Genomic DNA, 20557 nt, shown 5'->3' on the forward strand with positions numbered 1-20557 from the left:
CTAGCTCAAATTTTGAACACAGATCAATTAAAAAAACTAAATGGTGAAAAAGAATATTGTGCCTAGTCGTACTCATCGTGATGAAGTTTGTCCGTTGTGTTTTGTACGTGCCTATGACATTTTTGTTCGTTTGTCCGTTGTTTGGTTGCATAGGAGATCAAATAAATTTTACTCCGTGTTAGATCCCTCGTCTCTTGATATTTGACAATTTCATCCATGAACTGAGATACAGATATGTTTTTTTTTCGAGGTTTAGATAATATATACAACAAGATTCCCCCCAAAAAAAAAGATATACGACTAGATTGGCCAATAATAATTTTCCAAGCACGAGAAAACAAACGTGACTACACAGCTAGTGGCTACCACTCTATTTATAAAGAGACCATATCCACCTATACTTCAAATAAAATTTTATCTTAAATTACTCATACGATCTACGATCCGATTACACCGTTGTGTTCGTAACAATTAAATCTTTATAACAAGATCTCACATGATTATATTTTGAGGAAAAATTATAAATTACTTTTATAATATATCTAAATTACTTTTAGATTTCACTAAATTACTTCTTCGATATACAAAAGTAAATTCAATAAAGCTTAAAAGTAATTTACATATATTATAGAAGTAACTTATAAAAAAAGAAAGTAACTTTAATGCATGTATTTTTTCATTGGATATGACTGCTTGTTTGTACTCCAATAGTATATATCTTTTTTAATCTCTTTAATAACTTATATCTTTTAAATCACATATTGTTTTTAAGATCTATTTGCATCATTGTACTCCACTCAAAATATGTGACAAAATAATATTCATATTGAATATATTCTCATTTTATTAATTTAAAAGTAATTTATTACATGTTAGAAAGTAACTTCCATGTTATAAGATTATATCTTATACATGGTTAATTCTTATCATTTATTCTATCAGTGTTATTTACAATCCATCAAAGGTTTTTATCTTCTTTTTTCATCCTACATGAAAAACAAAAATAAAAGGAAAAAAACAATCGGTGATTAAACATATGTATAGAGAGTTACTTCTAAACCAGAACTATGCAAAAGTTAATTCCAATTAACATTGAAGTTACTTTTTAAAATTGTTAAACTTACGTGTGTTGATCTGTGCTGATTAAATTTAATATCTAGATAAAGTCATATTTTTATCCCTACAACGAATCTACTTCTAATGTCGTGACAAAGTTACTTCCGTTTTGTTTTTAGATATTTTTATAATATATATGTAAATTATTTTTAGACTTTATTAAATTTACTTTTATATGTCTAAGAAGTAACTTAGTCAAATATAAAAGTAACTTATATATACGATAAAAGTAACTTACACATATAATAAAAGTAATTTACAAATATAAATATTTTTTCATTGTAATATAATCGTGTAAGATCTTATTGTGAAGATTTAATTGTAACGAAGACAATAGTGTAATTGGATTGTAGATCGGATAGGTAATTTGAGATAAAACTTTATAAAAAGGAAGAAAAAGACATGCATGTCTAAGAGGAAAAACAGCATATACGCTAACACGTGTAGCAGTACTTTTTCTCATAATTGTTTCGTCGCTGGTTAGCACTAAATCGAGAGACTACTCGGTTTAGATTTTGCTGAAAACAAAAGGCAAAGAAGACTGGGATGAACATGGGCCTTTTTACGCTTTGACTTCAAAGGTAGCCCAGGAGAAGCCCGATAATAGTCAGGCGAACTGCCGATTGCCGAAGGGTCTCTCACACTCTCACAGCAGCATCGCACGGTCGCGCAGAATGGGCAGAAGAGAAGATGTCGTCGAAGTCGAAGCCAACCAAAACTGTGCCGCCGGCTGCTCGGCTGCGTACGTGCACGGCGCACCTGCGAATGATCTGGCCACCGCCACCGAGCGGCGCGCGGTTTGACCCTTGACAGCCTCAGCCCGCGTCTCGGCTCTCGAGCCTCGCGAGGAGAAAGCGACCGGCCGCGTGCCGCCGTGCAGGAGCTGCATCGAGAGGCTCCCTGCACTCCGCGCCCAATCCTGAAAAATCCCCTCCGCCCGCCCCGCCTCCACCCCACGTCCTCCTCCTCCCCAGCAGTCCCACCCGCGCACGCACGTCGATCCGGGAGAGAGAGAGAGAGCGCGATGACGCCGCTCCACGCCGCCCCGCACCATGCCGCGGCCGCGGCCGCGGTCGTCTCCTCGCCCTCATCCGCGCCGCTCCTCCTCCGCGCCAAGCCTTACCACCCCAAGGCGGCGGCTTGCTCCTTCACCGTGACCGCCACCACTCCGTCGAGGAAAGGTTAGCAACTCAGACATCATTAGAAAAAAAAAAAACCATCTAATATCTGCGTGCGTGCGTACGACGAGAGGTCACGGCGGCGCACTGTGGCAACCAACTAGGAGTACTTTGGCTCGTCTGCGCTGGTCTGTGCCGCTGTGCGCGCACTGTTTCTCTTCTCTTGTTTATTGCTTGCTTGGCCTTTTCCGTGCTCGCGTAAGCGGATAAGGGTCGTGTGCCATGGTGTTTTGCAAGCGTACACCTGCCCCTGCGTCTGACTCGACGAGCCGTTTCTTTATCCTTTTTTTTTTTAGCTGCAGAGAGCAATGTTTGATCATCCATATAAAACTCTCGCGCATCCGTTTTTCTCTCTCTTGCTGGGGTCAAGAGGTCAATACACAGTTCGGTCCTTCAAAGATTTGGTCCTTTTTGCTATAGTTTAGATCGTCGATTTCTCAGGTTCTTGACACCGCATGGATGGTAGGATCAAGAAAGGCATCGCCGCGCAAGTCACGATTCCTCTCGCCATTTTAACTGATCGCCCTGTTTCTTTCTTTGCGCCAGCTTTCCTGTCGTGCCCGGATCACGGCCAGGCGGCGGCGGGGGCGGCGCCGCCGCGCTCCGCCCCGGCGTCGTCGCCGGCGCTCATCTCCTCCGTCCAGGACCTGTACGACTTCATCTGCAGCGGCCCGCTCGTGGACAGGATCGGGTACACCAAGGAGAAGATCGCCGGCTCCATCGACCGGTGGCTGCGCTGCGGTGTGCAGGTGGCCCGGCTGTTCCGCCTCAACGAGCTCCACCTCTCGGAGGCGGAGAAGGCCAGGATATACCACTTCTACATCCCCGTCTTCCTCTGGTGCGAGGACCAGGTCACGGAGCACAGGGCCAAGTACAAGGACGGCGACGAGATCCCTCCATTAGTGGTATGCACATGAAACATTTTTCTCTTTATCATAGAAGAAGCTGATGAAATCTGACATGTAGCTTTGTCCACTAGTGCCTGATAGCATCCATTCCAAACCTCTCATGGCATGTTCCATCAGGTGGACATAGCAGAACATATTCCTCTGCATTATGAGTACATCGCACAAAATATTTCATCATGAAGCATCTATTGCTTTAATCAGCATGACACGCACTCATGGATCGTTTTATCACGAAGGGATATATTAATTATACCGAAATGGGAACTGTGAATATCAAGTCACAAGAACGGACAAGTCTTTATCTGATTCTAATTCACATTTTGTAAATGAATCGTCTTTGTGTGATGTAGATTGGGGTCAGCGCTCCCCAAGGCAGTGGAAAGACAACTCTTGTTTTCGCACTTGATTATCTTTTTCGGGTTGCTGGTAGGTGAGTTCTTCTTGTCATTCTAGTCATGTTATGTTTACCCGTATCAATGAAATTTAAAAGACAAGACTTTTCCGTGCCTTAGGAATGCCGCTACATTATCTATCGATGACTTCTACTTGACGGCAGCAGAACAGGTGTGAGTCTTCAAATATTGTGCAATTATCCGTTCTGTTTTACTACTCCAAGTACTTGGCAAATTAGTGAAAACAATTAATGAATATTTCCAGGGTAAATTGAGGGAAAGAAATCCTGGAAATGCTCTTTTGGAGGTACAAAGAACACCCCAGATCCAATATACACTGTTTTGGTTCAAGTATTGTATTGTGAACTGAGAGTAAATAACCAAAACTTTACAGCTTCGTGGAAATGCTGGAAGCCATGATCTCCCGTTCTCAGTTGAAACACTTGAATCGCTGCTTAAACTAACTAAAGAAGGTACTGATTTTTGACAAGTATATATATCCTCTTCAGACCAATTTTATTATATTTGAACAGCCTTGCACATAGTATATTTTTTATTTTGGAGAATTTATTGAAATGATATGCATCCTAGTTTCAATGTAAAATAGTTTGTCACTGATATTACAATATATTTAGGTTTGAAGATGAAGCTTCCACGGTATGACAAGGTAAAAGGTTGCAGTTATCGTCGCCTAGATGATTTTTATAATTGAGTAGCTGCATGATACATGTCACATGTCCATGTAGTCTGCTTTTGGTGGAAGAGGTGATCGGGCTGATCCTTCAACATGGCCAGAGGTTGAAGGGCCCTTAGAGGTAAGCTCATGTTGAGCTGTAGGGCTTTTTGAGATGAGAAAATTGTAATTTTTGAACATTTTCTATGTCTGTTTTCTCTGTCCTAGGTTGTTCTTTTTGAAGGATGGATGCTTGGATTCAAACCTCTTCCAAATGAAGTTGTAAAAGCAGTGGACCCTCAGGCGGGTTTCCGATATTACCACATTATCTGATTTCTTTGTTTCTCTTTTACTTAATATGACTTGCCTTTTTTCATCTTCAGCTTGAGGTGGTTAATAAGAACCTTGAGGCATACTACGATGCATGGGACAGGTTCATTGGGTCATGGATGGTCATAAAAATAAAGGAACCTAGTTGCGTGTACCAGTGGAGACTGCAGGTCATTACCAGATTTATCTAAGTAACTAATGGTGTCAGAAAATGCACAACCATGAATTGCAATTTTCTTATGTTATTTGGATTTACAGGCAGAGATAGCTATGAGAGCAGATGGGAAACCAGGAATGTCTGATGAGGAGGTTTGTTTCTCACATAGCTATGCATTCATTATAACATCCTATTGGCTTCCTTTCCGTCCTAGTTTGATAATTTGCTAATGCCTTGCTGTTACTAACCGTCAAGTAAAGTAGACAAATTGCCACCAATTAGGAATAGCTCCCACTGAATTCAGTTGTGGCCAAACTGAGTAAGTACACCACTCACATCAGTACATTTGAGTAAAATCTTCAGGGACGCAAAAGTACTTGCTACTCAGTGAATCACCTCTAAAAACCTATTCATGTAACAGACTGGTTTTCCGTGTTGAAAATTGAAAGAAAACAGGGAATTCCCGTGATTGGAAAAAGAAAAAAACTGCATCACTTCACCTGAAAGTTGAGCAACAAGAACTGTTACTAGTATTGAATTATCTGATGTATTCTTCAGTGAACAATTTTATGCTATTCACTGAAGCTCATTCGAGTCTTGGATTCTCTTTCTAATGCATTTGATGAGCTAGGTTAACATGCTTCTGGTAATTCTTGCAGGTCATGGATTTTGTGTCGCGCTACCTACCAGCATACCACGCATATTTGCCCACTCTATATAAAGAGGGACCAAACGGCTCGAACCCAGACCACCTGCTGGTCGTTGACATAGACGAAAAGAGGAATCCTATGTGGGGTAGATGAGCCCTGAATGTACATTGCTGAAAGAAAATGGATCTTCTGACCCAATGGTGGAGTTTGGGATATCTGATCTTTCTGAGACCACATATTCCAAGCAAGCACCACTGGCCTCTTGTTTCTTGTGGCTTGAACAAGTACTAAACGTGTAAAACTTTGATGTATACGAAATCTTGCTATTACTTATAAGGAAATCGGAATCCCAATTCATTTTGCTGAGTGCATCTGTGATACCGTGATGTGATGTTGCATTTGGGTGTTTTGGAATTTGGACATGAGGTTGGTGTATACTATCGACAGGAATATATATAATTTTATAATCTTATAGTATGCATGATCCGTTGTAGTCTAGCTGGTTAGGATACTCGGCTCTCACCCGAGAGACCCGGGTTTGAGTCCCGGCAACGGAATTTTTTTTGTTCAGAGGGCGAACAGATTTTTGATTTTTTTTTTTTGTTCAGCTTGAGGGCTTATTCGATTTGTAGGATTTTCAAACCGTAGGAATAGAAAATACATAGGAATAATGTGGGAATACATGTGCAAACCTATAGATTAAAAAACATATGAAATTTTCCTATGGTTAAGTTGCAAACAATCCAAAGGATTGAAAACATTGGGTTGTTGTCACACCCCAATCTTTTTTTTTTTGGTTCAGCTTGAGGGCTTATTCGATTTGTAGGATTTTCAAACCGTAGGAATAGAAAATACATAGGAATAATGTGGGAATACATGTGCAAACCTATAGATTAAAAAACATATGAAATTTTCCTATGGTTAAGTTGCAAACAATCCAAAGGATTGAAAACATTGGGTTGTTGTCACACCCCAATCTGGCACCGCCGTACAACGGCACCTGACAGGAGCGTGTCGTAGGAAAACGGCATGAACCGTGTCCTACGAAACCGCGATCTCAGTACCAGTCCCAGGACATAGCGCTGGTACCCACGGTGACAAACATGAATCATTACAAATCCTTATAATTAATAGAAGACTTATTTACCTTAACTTAGATTGCAGCTCAAACAGCCCGAGAATGCAACCGACGACACGGACGAGGCAAACACCAACAACAGCAGCAGCGGAACCAACCAACGGACTAACACCCAACGCCACAGGCAACGGCAGGGAACTAGGACGAAATCCTAATATTCACTTCACTTCAACTTCATCTTCAGAGCTGGCAGAACTATATTTATATAGAGAGCAAGGGTGAGTACTTACGTACTCAGCAAGCTAGGGGAACTTAGGTGGTTAATGCAAGCTTCAAGGGAAGGCTGTTATTTTGCAAACAGTTTTGTTTTCAAGTTTTCAACAATCTAAGTGTGTGCTTTCCACAACCAGAGCGAGACAAGTCTCAGCTCGGTCGGGAGGTGAGAAGTAACAAATTTATTTATCAAGATTTGCACAACTCCCAGAGTTGGCTTCAAATCTGGTTTTCCCAAACCAAACCAATTTTCCAAACTTCCCGATAATAGTGGTCCCCAAACGACCAATCACTTCCAGGGACTCCCGGTCCCACTGTCCCCCGGATAGCTAAATGCTTCCCAAGCATTAGGTTTCCAAAACTTAACACCTTTTCATAAAACAGGGTAAAACAAAAACTACGCTAAGGAATCACCTCACATCCGCCCATGACCGTGGGCACGGCTGTTTGAACAGTTTGTTAACCTCTGCAGAGGGGGTACACTTTACCCACACGACGTTACTAACCCGGGTCACCCAACCCGTGCAGAACAGCCACGTCTGGCGACTTTGAGGCTTTCACGACAAGGCATTTCCAAAGCCGACACAGGGTTGCCATATGCCAACGAGAGGGGTCCCAGACCAACAACAGGTTAGGTCCCAGACCATACTGTGCCAGGAAGCCCGGGGGTTCTCCCCGACACCACCCCGTTGAATCCACATGTCTCTTGGCATCAAGGCACCCCTGATTAGCTACTTACTCAGCCAGGGGCGTCCCATTCCACCCATGTGGTCGCACTATTGTATGCTCGGATGTAATTCCAAAGGAATCGGTCCTTAGATGAGACCGCACAAGTATTCCGCCCAGGAATGGCCTTGTGTCGCGAGTTTTATTTTTAAAACTCATTTTCTTTCACAAGGCACCGACCCAGGCGTCGGGTTTTCCAAAGCTTTTGTAAACCAAGTTTTACCCAAGATGTTTCTCAGATTTTAAGTTTGAAGGCAACCGTCGATACTCGTGCAGAGTGCACGAATACCGAGGCGCAACTAGGTGGTTACAAGGGAACATGATATAACAATTAACAATGGAAGGATCAGATGCAACAAGTTAGGTAGGCCCACCGGTCTGCCTTGCAGACGGGGCAAACAGATTAAGTGCAATCCTATCAATGCATAATATTTTGCAAGCAATATAATTAAGTTCAAATATAGGCTCAATATGTTCAAAGGTGGCTTGCCTTGCTCAGGGTCTTCACGAAGCTTCACAAATCTTCGAGAAATCCGCTTGAAGAAAAATATCCGATAACCGCAACTAGGCGCAAACAATCAAAAACCTAAGCAAAGACCAAATAAAATGTCCTATTTAGGCTAATTAATAGTGCCATTAGATAGATCACAATTTAATGGAATTACTGGAAGTGGAACGGAGGCAATCGGACGAACGGATTAAGGGATATGAATTTTGGAAGTTTAAATGAATTTTTCTGGACAAGGAGATGATTTGTCGGAATTTTCTGGAATACGAGAAATGGTTTATGGAATTTATAGAAATAATATTCTCAATAATATTATTGACATCCACTGACATGCGGGCTCGAGGGGACGAATTATTGGAATCTCTGGATTAAGAGGATGGGTTTATGGAATTTGCAATATAGGAAATGATTTATTGAATTTCTAGAAAAGAGAAATATGTGTGGAGTATTGAAAAAGATATTCCCAAGAATATCTTTGACTCATTGACACGTGGGGCCAACAAGAAGGTGAGAGAGAGAGGAGCAATTGGAGGGAGTAATTGTGGACTTTTAGCTCTTGGGTGTGTGGGCACTGGACTCGGAGGAGGGACTAAAAGTGAACTTTTTCCGTGTCATCAGGCCTAAGGGGAGGTTGGCTGATGGGCCAAGCCCGCGAGCGAGAGGAAGAGGAGGCGGCTGACCGAGTCAAGCGGGGCCGGGTGGCTGAGGTGGCGGCCACGTGGTCGTCACGCTGGCAGGAGACAGGGGGAGAGGAGGAGCGCGTCCGGAGATCGGACGGCTCACGGCGGCACAACGGCGCCGGCGAGCGGCGGCGAGCCGGAGGGAGGGGACGGCGCCGGAGGCAAAAGGAGGAGAAGTTGAACTCATTCCACGGCTCGGATTAGGGCGCCGGGGTCGGAGGGGGGGCGGCGACGGCGTCAGGCGGCGGCGGCGGGAGCGGCACGGCGCGGGCGCAGAGGCCGAGGCTAGCGACTGCGGCGACGCTTCTGGGAGGTCCGAGGGGTCACGGGGCGGTGCGCGACCGTGCGCACGACGGCGGTGGAAAGGACAGCACGGCGCAGGAGCAAAAGAGGAGGCCAGCGGGCGGAGCGACGGTTTTGGGGTGGCTCAAGGGGACTCAAGGAGGGTGGCGGCGCGAGGTACGGCGAGAGGGGAGAGAGGCCGACGGCGGCGGAAAACAGAGCCACGGCGAGGCGAGCAGCTAGACGATGTAGGGGAAGGATTTAGGCTCGGGGCTCACCGGCAAGAGGAAATGACGTCGACGGCGATTTTGTGGTGGGAGAGGGAAGGCCGACGGGGGAGTGCGGCCGGGATTTCCGAAGGCGGTGGCGAATCGGGACCGGCGCGGCATCCGGAAATACGGGGACAGGGCAGGGCGGCACGGACGGGTTTTGCGGCGAGGTGGCAACGACCGTCGTTCGGCCAAGGAAGGAGAAGGACGCGGCGAGGATGGAACGACTCGACGGCGAGATGCCTCCGGACATGGAGCTCGACGCGGCGGCCAGGAGTTCCCTTGGCGGCAGAGCTTCGCCGCTTGGGGGAAACGAAGCAAGGGGGGAGGAAGCACGGGGGTGGGTTTTATAGAGGGGGTGTGGGAGCGTCAAGGTCGGTTCGGGGGAGCATGCGAGCTGGCGCTCGGCCGGCGTTCACGGGCGACGTCGGCGTTTTCGTGGGCGGCACGAAACGGCGGATGGCGCGGATGCGATGGGCGGTGGAGGCGGTGGATCGTGCGGTGGGAATCGAACCGCGAGCGCGGGCTGGCGCGGCTCGGCGTGGTCAAGGTGGGGCATGGCGAGCTGGCGCGCGGCGTCAGGGGCGCTCGCTGCCATGGCGCTAGGTGCCAAGCGGTGGAGGTAGGGCGTCGGTTCGAGAGAGGAAAAAGGGAGAAAGGAGGGGGAAAAGGGAAGCTTGCTCCATGTCGCTTCGGGAAAAAAGGCGAAGGAGGAAGAGGGGCGAGACCGAGTGCTGGCTCTCGCCCTTGGACGCATGCGTGCAGAGCAGCAGGGCCGGGCGGCAGCGCGGGCACGGGCGGCGTCGGGGCTGACGCGGCGGCGACCGAGCGGCGAGCGCGCGCGCGGGAAACCGACGGGCGAATTCAAACGGCAGCGGCGGAAATCGGCGCCGGGGAGAGGAGTTCGACGAGAACGAGAGATGGAGAGAGAGAGAGAGAGAGAGAGGAAGGAGACGAGAGAGGCGCTCCCTCTCTTGCTCGGCGCGTGCAGCGCACGTGCGGGGAGGAGGAGGAGCGACCGAGAGGAGAAGATGGGCCGGAAAAGGGAAAAACGGCCCAACGACCGAGAGGGAGGTGAAATATACTTTTTTTGAGGAATTTCTTCAAGGAATTTAAGGAGCATTTGACATTGGATTTGAATTCAAATTGGATATTTGAACTCAACAAAATATGGAGAAGCCAAGGAGGGGATTCAAATAGCGAATTCGATACTTTCGGAAATGGGAAGGAATTTCGATGAGGCGTGATTTTCGATGTCGATGAGTGGTTGAAGTTCAAAGCGAGAATTGATATTTTAGGAATATGTTTGTATTTGGCAGCTCAAGGATTATTTGAGAGGGAAACAAAATGAGAAATCAATGTTCGGGGGTGAATCAAAGGATGTGGCGGTAGAATGCGATAGATAGATAGATAGATAGATAGATAGATAGATAGATAGATAGATAGATAGATAGATAGATGGATGGATGGATAGATAGAGCGATGGAGACGAGGAGAGGGGGAAGCTTGGATGTTAGAGCTAGCTCAAGGAGGGAATTTGATCGGAGAGGCTTTAGGGTTGGAGTCTGGTTTTGGATTCCGGAATTAGGCGATATTTGTGCTTTAGGGTTGGAGTCTGGTTTTGGATTCCGGAATTAGGCGATATTTGTGGTTATGGTTTCTGGAGTGAAATCCGAATAGAAGGATTCGAACTTCGAGATTATTTTGGAACAGAAATTTTGAGGAGGCGATCTTTGATATCAGGGTATTGAGACAAGGGAGGGATTTTAATTTGAGATATATGGCACAACTTAGACTCAACACTCAAAGAATGAAATTTTCGCAATTAGGATTTTTGTAAATTAGCTTTTTAATGCCACGCGAAAAGCGGAGCGTTACAGTTGGAGTGGATTATTTTTTTTCCTTTGTTTTCCCCCTAAGGGCTTATTCGGATTACAGGGTAGGAAAAAATGCAGGATAGGAAAATCGTAGGAATATGAAAGGAAATCACATAGAAAACAGAGGATTGAAAAACACAGGAATGTAGAAGCTAAGAGCATTCGGTTTACAGGATAGGGAGAGAACAAGAGCTTGGAGTGGATGGAATTTTCCTCCGTTTTTCCTGTGGAATCGGCAGCAAAGGATTTTTCCCTACAGTTTTCCCACAACCACTTTTTACCATCTGAATGATAAGATAGGAAAAATATCCAAGTGAATAGTATTCCAATGAAATTCCCGTAAAAAACCTACAATCCGAATGAGCCCTAAAAGTGGAGGGATATGAATTTTTCCTTTGATGCATTCCTTTGAAACGAATGATAGTATAGTGCTCATTCCAAAGGATTAGATATTTCTATACTTTTCCTTTACAAATCCTTTGAAACGAATAAGCCCTGAAGTTGAATTCCCGACCTTTTTTGTTCAGCTATTGAAAATTTGAAATCACTACCATCCACGCGCGATCGTGTGGTCTACATCGCACAGCCAGATGAATCCGGATTACGCATGGACGCAGCCGGTGGGCCTGCATGACAAGTGGGCCCAGTGACACTGACAATGGCTGCTCGAGTGTCAGTGTCACCGTCGTGGGCCTGATTGTGAGAAGTGAGAACACGTCGGTGCGGTGAGCCACCAACAGGCAGGCAGCGCCTCATCCACCTTTTTCTCCCAAAAAAATTCGAATCAGGCGGAGCCACCTCACCTCGCCGCGGCTGTTTCTCACGCCGCCTTCCCCCGTCGACGCGCCTCGCCGGAACCCTACCACCCGGATCTCCGCGGCGGCGGCGGAGATGGTGAGCGCGCTCGCGGGGCTGCAGGACCACCTCAAGCTCGCGCGGGACTACGCGCTCGAGGGACTCTACGACACCTCCATCATCTTCTTCGACGGCGCCATCGCCCAGATCAACAAGTGAGCTCCCTACCATCCCCCCCCCCCTCCGCGAAGCCGCCTTCCCTACTACCCTTCTCCCTCTCTCTCGATTCAGTCGCGGTTGGGGCGTGTGCGGTGACCCCCGATTTCGTGTGATTCGCGGCGTCCTCCCGCCCCCCTGCGGATCTGCGCGTTTGGACGCACGGCTGTAGATTTGTGCGTGGCTGAGCCGTTTGACTGCCGTAGCTTAGTGGATTCTATTAAAATGTGCTCTGCGGAAAGAATTGGGGGTTGTGGTTGTGTCATAAGTTTGTCGCTAGTTCGCTACTTTGGGGTTGGGGGAAATTGTCGCCAGTTCTCGTTGGTGAGGTGTCATATGACTTAGGTAAAATCGAGCGGTTTAACTGGGTTTGGTACATTTTGATGTACAAGTGCCCAAAGCGACACAGTTAAACTGGGGATTATGATTGGGTGTTAGATATCATCAGGCAATGTATGTAATAACGTTGAAGTTAGGTGCTCCACATTTGAGTATCTTTGGACTTTCTTAAGAAAAAGCATCCTTGTTTCTTCAAAACATCAACAATGTTCGCATCATTGAACCTATTGGACATTGATGCTTTATTCGTAGGCATGTGCTCACATCAGAACTCATACATTGATGTGTAAATGTATTTTTTAACAAAAAAAAAACTGTGCTGAAGAAAGATATTCACATGCTTGTTCATTTAGTGGTTAAATAAATGTTTGAAGGTAAAACACTGAGTATGACAAAATTTGAACATAACAAAAATGCATTTATCCTTATATTGATCCATATTATGATAGATAAGATTCGATTGTGCAGGCATCTAACTACTTTGGATGACGCTCTGATTCGCACAAAATGGCTGAACTGTAAGAAAGCTATCTGTGATGAAGTAGAAATCGTGAAACAGCTGGATGCTCAATTAAAGGCGTTTAAAGAAGCTCCTGGGGCAAGGCGGTCCTCGTCACCCCCCATTCGCTCTAATAATAAATCCTTTGTTTTCCAACCACTGGATGAGTATCCAACATCATCACCAGCGCCCTTTGATGATCCTGATGTCTGGGCGCCACCAAGAGATACACCAAATCGTAGACCAACACGAGGTCAATCTAGTACAAGAAAATCCTCCCAAGATGGAGCTTGGGCCCGGGGTCCATCAAAGACTGGAACACCTAGTCGTGGTGCAAAACCTAATGGAAGTAAAGGAAACTCTGGGGCAAGATCATCCACTGCCTCTAGCACTGGTGGGAGGAAAGGGAAGTCAAGTTCAAGCAAGGCTGATTCAGTGGTAATTTCTGTCAAACAGTTGTTCTTCTCAGTTTTCATTTGAGCAAATATGTTGTGTTCGTGTTCTTAGTTTTCTCCTGTAAATGATAGGCAAAACACAACTGTTTTTTCTTTTGGAATCATCACCGACTTATCTGCCTAGTGCAAAATTATAGATTCGCACCAACTAGCATACAAACTTCTTTTGTAATCAGTACTTCTATGTATTTATATTGCCAAACATGACTGTATTGTTCGTTTGAGCATACTTCTTAGTGTATACAAAGTAGAGTTAACCGTTTTTATGAGATGCAAGCACTTGATGCAACTTAGTCCAACTTATCTTTCTTTGTTCATAGCACCTATTGTTAAATTGTAATTTCGAGTTGTCCCTAAATCTAGTCTAGAGATGTTCTATTTTAACTTCAATGTAGGAATATTATCATGACCATCTATCCTTAGTTCCTACTGTGCTATTGTATTCATATTGAACTAGCATGGTGGCCCGCGCAGATTGCGCGGCTAGCATCGTTATATTGTCTCTCATATAATAGCATATTTGTTTTCTCATTATATTATTCAAATATATTAAAATGACAATATAATTTTAAATTTTGCAGTAACTTTATAAAACTACTAATGTGTAATATTCATATTGTATTTTATATACGTGTTAGTTATTAATTATTTTTAATATCAAATTTTAGTTATTTGTAAATTATAAATATTCCTATATGGACTCTAAACTCGTCTTTTAATATTTCTTTTTTTTAATTCCGAATTTTTTGTAAATTATATTTCTATATAGACTCTAGGCTCTTTTTCCAATATTATTTATTTTTATTTCTGAATTTTTATTATTTCTAACTGTATTTCTATGTGGACTCTAAACTCATCTTTCAATATTCTTTAATTTTTAATTTCGAATTTCAGTTACTTCTAAATTGTATTCCTATATTGACTTTAAACTCTTCTTCCCATGTTTTTCTTAATTTCGAATTTTATTTATTTGTAAATTGTATTTTTATACGGACTCTAAACTCTACTTTTAATTTTATTATGTTTATTTCAAATTTTAGTTAGTTTTAAATTCCTATATGGACTTTATACTCTACTTCTAATATTCCTTACTCCCTCCGTCCCAAAAAAAGACAAATCCTGGTTTCCGTGTCCAACGTTTGACCGTCCGTCTTATTTGGAAAAATTATGAAAAAAAATTAAAAAGACAAGTCACGCATAAAATATTAATCATGTTTTATCATCTAACAACAATGAAAATACGAATTATAAAAAAATTTCATATAAGACGGACAGTCAAAGTTGAACACGGAAACCCAGGATTTGTCTTTTTTTGGGACGGAGGGAGTATTTTTTAATTTCGAATTTCTATTTTTTTTCTTAATTCTTAATTGTATTTCTATATGGATTCTATACTCTACTTCTAATATTCCTTATTTTTAATTTCAAATTTCTATTATTTCCTAATTGTATTTCTAACCTGGACTATATACTCTACTTCTAATATTCCTTATTTTTAATTCCGAATTTCAGTTATTTCCTAATTATATTTCTATATAGACTCTATACTCTACTTCTAATATTCCTTATTTTTAATTCCGAATTTCAGTTATTTCCTAATTATATTTCTATAGCAATTTTACGGTCCTTGAGGAGATACCATGAGGTACCATTTTTTTCTATTGTAAATTTGGTATCTCTTGGTACCTAGGTACTATGAGGTACCATGAGGTACCAAATTTTACACTAAAATTTTGGTACCTCATCAAGGACCGTAGAATTGCTCATATTTCTATATGGACTCTATACTCTACTTCTAATATTCCTTATTTTTAATTCCAAATTTCAGTTATTTTCTATTTGTATTTCTATATGGACTCTAGTCTCCTCTTCTAATATTCCTTGTTTTAAATTCCGAATTTCAGTTATTTCCTAATTGTATTTCTATATGGACTCTAGTCTCCTCTTCTAATATTCCTTATTTTTTAATTTCGAATTTCAACTATTTCTAAATTGTATTTCTATATGGACTCTAGTCTCCTCTTTTAATATTTCTTATTTTTTAATTCCGAATTTCATCTATTTCTAAATTGTATTTCTATATGGACTCTGCTTTTTCTTTTTCTCCGATTAATGTGAGAATTTCTAGGCCATTAGAACGAATGTGGAGGCTCCTTTTTCTATTACTTTAATAATATAATAGATAGGTACAAAATATGATGTACTAATGATAATGGCATTTTCTTAAAATTAACCTTCTACTGAAGAGGGGGAACCTAGAGCCTCTATCTGTTTATCTTCATATTCCAAATACAAATAAGGGCATTGAAAGCTTTAGTTACATACCATATACAATTCTTTGCTTATCTTGTCTCATCCTTCTGGATAGGTTCTACAGTATGTTCTTCTATATGGTGGTCAAGTTTCTTGAAAACCATGTATTTTCTTATTATTTTCTTACAGAGTAGCGATGCTGAAGAAGGCAAGTCCAAGAAGGGGCAATATGAAGGACCAGATATGGACTTGGCTGCCATGCTTGAAAGGGATGTCCTGGATTCTACCCCAGGTGTTAGATGGGATGATGTCGCAGGTCTTAGTGAGGCCAAAAGACTTCTTGAAGAAGCAGTTGTACTTCCTCTCTGGATGCCTGAATATTTCCAGGTAATGATTTTTACTGTGCTATTCTATCAGATTCTGTAACCTTGCCTGAATTTATTTTTGATGCTAGCCAATGTTATGGCCATGCACATGATCTGGCATGTGCTTGTTGCTGCCTTTTACTTGGTAGCTTGAAAGTTAGCTGGACTTGCATACATGTTATGGCCATGGACATGATCTGGCATGTTTTGGACTCATTCAAAACATGCCACTCAAATCAACATGCACCCAAATCACCGTACCCTCAATTCAGCCTTCAAGTTTTGATCGTATTCATTTCAGTCTTTTCTTCTTGCATGTGACCTTGTTATTCAGTTTAAATTTGTTTTGATCCTCATCCTATCCATGCTCACTCTATTTCTGACCAGGGTATTCGCCGACCTTGGAAAGGGGTTCTAATGTTTGGTCCACCTGGTACTGGAAAGACTCTTTTAGCGAAGGCAGTAGCTACAGAATGTGGCACAACATTTTTCAATGTTTCTTCAGCAACTCTGGCTTCTAAATGGCGGGGAGAGAGTGAGCGCATGGTCCGCTGTTTATTTGATCTTGCAAGGTTCTATGCTCCAAGTACAATCTTCATTGATGAAATTGACTCCCTCTGCACATCTCGTGGGTATGTGAATGCTATCTGTCCATACATGTTCATCTTGTTTAATGTCTCCAAAGACAATCAAAGTTTTCTCAATACTTTTTAGCATAATCATGGGTGCATTGTTCTGCCCAGTATATAAATTCTTTTTGTTTGCAAGAGAAGCTGAGAAGCAACATACTTGTGCTTCTGTTTCTATTTTTCTGAAAAACAAAGCTCACCAAGAAAATAAAGTAGAGACCTCATTACTTGCATTTTTTAAAGCTACTATCATCATAGAAGTACTATGTCATCATTTAGAAAATACTATGACCAGATGTATGAGCTAATGTATTTACCAAGTTTTTTACCAACTTTCAGAGCTTCTGGTGAGCATGAGTCATCAAGGAGGGTGAAGTCTGAACTTCTAGTTCAAATAGACGGTGTAAATAATAGTTCTACCACTGAAGATGGTCAACCAAAAATAGTTATGGTTCTGGCAGCTACCAACTTTCCATGGGATATTGATGAAGCACTGAGGTTGGGAAACCCTTTCCATTCACATTTGCTTTAGAAATTTATTGAGTCTACTAAATAATTGGAAATTTATAAGATAAATCACATAAATTCAATTATATTTAGTATTGGAGCTTGTTTGCTTGAGGTGCTGCTATTGGAATTAGAATATCGATTTCCTCAAAAAAAAAAACTGTGGTTTGGGTCCGGTTTAATTTTTTTTTTGCATCACTTCTTATGGGTTAAGAGCGTAGAATATTTGAACTTATGGACAGGCCTCAAAAGCCTTGTTCCAAATGTAAACTCCTTTTGGGGCTAGAGTCATTTATAGTCAATAGCACTTAAACCCATTGGTACCATCAGAAGTGGCATGCAATTATCTGTTACTCCTATTAGACTTGACCTGGCCATTTCTTTATCCGTCAATGCACTAGCTACATGACATTACTGTTACCACATACTCCCTTCGTCCCAGAATATACTATGTATCTGGACAGGGACTAGGTAGCTATGTTTTGGGACAGAGGAAGCACTTTTGTTCTTACTTTTAATCTTCCGAACGGTGTCCGTATACAACCTCTAACTCTTACATTCTTGATTCACTCAGACGGAGGCTGGAGAAGCGTATTTATATTCCACTTCCAAATTTTGAAAGCAGAAAGGCACTCATCAATATTAACCTTAAAACTGTTGAGGTATGATATTACTTATCTTTTCTGTGTTGTAATTCCATCCTAGTTCCCTTTCTGTTTACTCCTTCAGCGTTTTATGATTGCCTCCTTAATCAAACAGTGCAGTTCCTGCACACACCATAACTGTTGCACAGCATAGGCAGTTATGTCTCTGAATTGTGTTTGCTATGCATGCAGTGCACATACCTGTGTGATCGCATGCATATGTAATTTCTGTAAATGACACCTTTTGACCATAAGCTTCATGCCTACTGTACACCATAACCTGTTGACTATCGAAGTTTTCTACTCAGAGTTGTACCTTATACGTGAAAATGACCAAATACTGTTCGCTACTTGTCATCTTTGATGAAAAAGTACTGTGCCATATCTTCTGTTGTTTGTTAACGCCTCTTTTATATCGGCAGGTTGCTACCGATGTTGACATAGATGAAGTTGCACGGAGGACAGAAGGCTATAGTGGTGACGACCTTACAAATGTTTGCCGTGATGCTTCAATGAATGGCATGAGACGAAAGATTGCAGGCAAGACCCGCGATGAGATTAAGAACATGTCAAAAGATGAGATCTCAAAAGACCCAGTGGCCATGTGTGACTTTGAGGAAGCTCTGGCCAAGGTTCAGAAGAGTGTATCACCCGCTGATATAGAAAAGCACGAGAAGTGGCAGGCCGAGTTTGGGTCCGCTTGAAATCTCCATTCTGTTCCCGTTCAAATTTCTCAGATCATTGTTTCTCCTTGGTTGCTTGTGTTCGCAAGTATTTCATTCATTTGTACCGCTGTTATGTTGTTTCAACGGCCTTATGTTGATCGGTTGTATTGCCTGCGCCGGTGTTGTATCATAGAGACAAACCAGACAGTAAACTAGGAAGTGAGAGGTCTCTGCCCGTGGAACTGCTTTGTTGATTTAGTTTCAGTGTCACTGGCACTGCCGAAGCCAAAGGTTGCGTCACTCTGTAACCATTTCGAACAGTTGATATCCAGCTTCCATGTTTCGCACGGGCAGTTGCGACGTGCGCGTTTTAACAGTATGCTTCTTGACTCATTGATCTGCTTTACGGAGTACATCACTGAATCAGGCTCTGTTCAGGCTTCTGAACAGAGAAAAACAGGTGCCCAGAGCTGAAACGGTGCCTGACGTTCTCAGGTCTGATGCTGGAAGACCCAGATGCCGTGGCTTTTTTACCCATCTGGTGCCATAGCCAGAAAACCTACTTGTCCTACACGCAATCTGGATGAAGGCCTGCTGCAGATGCCAGTCGTGGACTTGACTTTCTTTCATGTGACGTCTCATGGTACTATGCATCAATAGCTTCCGTGGATCTGAACTTATACAGTGATGCTATCCCTGTACTACTATACTTCGTTAAAAAAAAGTCAGCAAAAACTGAGCCATTGGACATTTGGACTGTCCAGATTTATGTAAAAAGAAAAGTGAACTAATTTTGAGATGAAAAGGAACATGCAATCGAGCTGCTCGAGGAGATGTAACTTTAGTTGCCAAAATTTTGGTAGGATTTCTAATATAGTTACCAAAATTTGGCAGCATACTAAATGTAGCCACTTTTTTGGCAACTTTACCAAAATTTGGTATGTTTGAAAATGGCATCAAAGTGAATAGACCCATAATGTTAATGCAAAAAAAAGGTACATATATCGCCGTTGCCGTTAAAATGATATGTAAAAATAAAAGTGAACTAATTTTGGGATGAAAAGAACATGCAATCGAGCTGCTCGAGGAGAGGTAATGCAAAAAAAAAAATTGATATGTAAAAATAAAAGTGAACTAATTTTGGGATGAAAAGGAACATGCAATCGAGCTGCTCGAGGAGATGTAATGCAAAAAAAAAAAGAAGAAGAAAGAGCAAAAATATTTTTGGGATGAAAAGGAACATGCAATCGAGCTGCTCGAGGAGATGTAATGCAAAAAAAAGAAGAAGAAGAAAGAGTAAAAATATTTTTGGGATGAAAAGGAACATGCAATCGAGCTGCTCGAGGAGATGTAATGCAAAACAAAAAAAGAAAAAGAAGAAGAAGAAGAAATGTAATGCAAAAAAAAAAGAAGAAGAAGAAGAAGAAGAAAAAAGAGCAAAAATATTTTTGGGATGAAAAGGAACATGCAATCGAGCTGCTCGAGGAGATGTAATGCAAAAAAAGAAGAAGAAGAAGAAGAAGAAGAAGAAGAAGAAAAAGAAGAAAAAAGAGCAAAAATTTCGCCGTTGCCGGGGATCGAACCCGGGTCACCCGCGTGACAGGCGGGAATACTCACCACTATACTACAACGACTTGGTTGTTTTCGGGAAAACACAATTTTATCTTTATAGAGTTAGCCCTCTTTTGAATCGCATGCAAGATAGAGTTCAGTCGCGCATACATCCGTATATGTATAATCTAGTTATATAAGCACAAGTTACATCACTCCTAATACATGCATCAACTGTACAGAACGTAGCCCGTGTTGGCCTGTACGTACACAACAACGGCACATTGCCTTGTCGCCTCTAGGCCTGGTCGCGCGCTGCACCACCAGCCCCAGCGAAGTCAAAAGCAGCAGCAAATGTAGTAGTAGGAGGAGGAGGAGGGTATACCCCTACCTACGCTCGCACAGTAGCAAGTAACGTGTGCGCTTTACACGCCTCACGCGCGCCAGGATCGATCGATCGAGAGAGCGAGCATGCATGCATGCCCAAGCCCAACCACCGCGTGGCGCGCATTAACCAGCTGCAGATGCTTTGCCGTTGCATG

At 42.6% G+C, this 20557-nt stretch overlaps 2 protein-coding genes and 2 non-coding genes across 5 annotated transcripts; 3 read left to right on the forward strand and 1 right to left on the reverse strand.

Annotated features, from left to right (window-relative positions):
* The first annotated feature begins 1464 nt into the window (after positions 1 to 1464).
* Positions 1465 to 5770, forward strand: LOC4324401 (D-glycerate 3-kinase, chloroplastic). Of its 2 annotated transcripts, none has more exons than XM_015766757.2 (12): positions 1465 to 2297; positions 2841 to 3199; positions 3553 to 3632; positions 3715 to 3766; positions 3860 to 3901; positions 3989 to 4067; positions 4230 to 4261; positions 4341 to 4409; positions 4496 to 4570; positions 4651 to 4767; positions 4856 to 4906; positions 5414 to 5770. In XM_015766757.2, exons 1-12 carry the CDS (start codon positions 2141 to 2143, stop codon positions 5555 to 5557), a joined length of 1257 nt encoding a protein of 418 aa, XP_015622243.1. In that variant the 5' UTR covers positions 1465 to 2140; the 3' UTR covers positions 5558 to 5770. The 2 variants fall into 2 exon arrangements, with proteins under 2 accessions (XP_015622243.1, XP_066163039.1); XM_066306942.1 differs by lacking the exon at positions 1465 to 2297 and adding an exon at positions 2653 to 2756.
* Positions 5771 to 5888: 118 nt separating this feature from the next.
* On the forward strand, positions 5889 to 5961 carry TRNAE-CUC (transfer RNA glutamic acid (anticodon CUC)). The gene has a single exon. It is a non-coding gene; the product is annotated as a tRNA-Glu (tRNA).
* A 5878-nt stretch (positions 5962 to 11839) lies between these two features.
* LOC4324404 (katanin p60 ATPase-containing subunit A1) lies at positions 11840 to 18838 on the forward strand. Its single transcript, XM_015767025.3, has 7 exons — positions 11840 to 12107; positions 12916 to 13384; positions 15844 to 16041; positions 16407 to 16651; positions 16988 to 17146; positions 17730 to 17817; positions 18222 to 18838. The coding sequence occupies exons 1-7, from the start codon at positions 11989 to 11991 to the stop codon at positions 18501 to 18503; spliced, it is 1560 nt and encodes a 519-aa protein (XP_015622511.1). The 5' UTR covers positions 11840 to 11988; the 3' UTR covers positions 18504 to 18838.
* A 1188-nt stretch (positions 18839 to 20026) lies between these two features.
* Positions 20027 to 20098, reverse strand: TRNAD-GUC (transfer RNA aspartic acid (anticodon GUC)). Its single transcript has one exon. It is a non-coding gene; the product is annotated as a tRNA-Asp (tRNA).
* Between the last annotated feature and the right edge of the window lie 459 nt (positions 20099 to 20557).

This window comes from Oryza sativa, chromosome 1 (genome assembly GCF_034140825.1).
Source record: "Oryza sativa Japonica Group chromosome 1, ASM3414082v1".
Taxonomy (NCBI): Eukaryota; Viridiplantae; Streptophyta; class Magnoliopsida; order Poales; family Poaceae; genus Oryza; species Oryza sativa.

What these genes read in the sequence shown, in the direction of transcription:
- LOC4324401 (XM_015766757.2), top strand. Translation starts at nt 2,141, where the DNA reads ATGACGCCGCTCCACGCCGCCCCGCACCATGCCGCGGCCGCGGCCGCG. An exon ending in ACTTGACGGCAGCAGAACAG is followed by an intron (nt 3,767 to 3,859) that starts GTGTGAGTCTTC and finishes GAATATTTCCAG; the next exon opens with GGTAAATTGAGGGAAAGAAA. An exon ending in GCTTAAACTAACTAAAGAAG is followed by an intron (nt 4,068 to 4,229) that starts GTACTGATTTTT and finishes CAATATATTTAG; the next exon opens with GTTTGAAGATGAAGCTTCCA.
- LOC4324404 (XM_015767025.3), top strand. Translation starts at nt 11,989, where the DNA reads ATGGTGAGCGCGCTCGCGGGGCTGCAGGACCACCTCAAGCTCGCGCGG. An exon ending in GCCATCGCCCAGATCAACAA is followed by an intron (nt 12,108 to 12,915) that starts GTGAGCTCCCTA and finishes TCGATTGTGCAG; the next exon opens with GCATCTAACTACTTTGGATG. An exon ending in TCCCTCTGCACATCTCGTGG is followed by an intron (nt 16,652 to 16,987) that starts GTATGTGAATGC and finishes ACCAACTTTCAG; the next exon opens with AGCTTCTGGTGAGCATGAGT.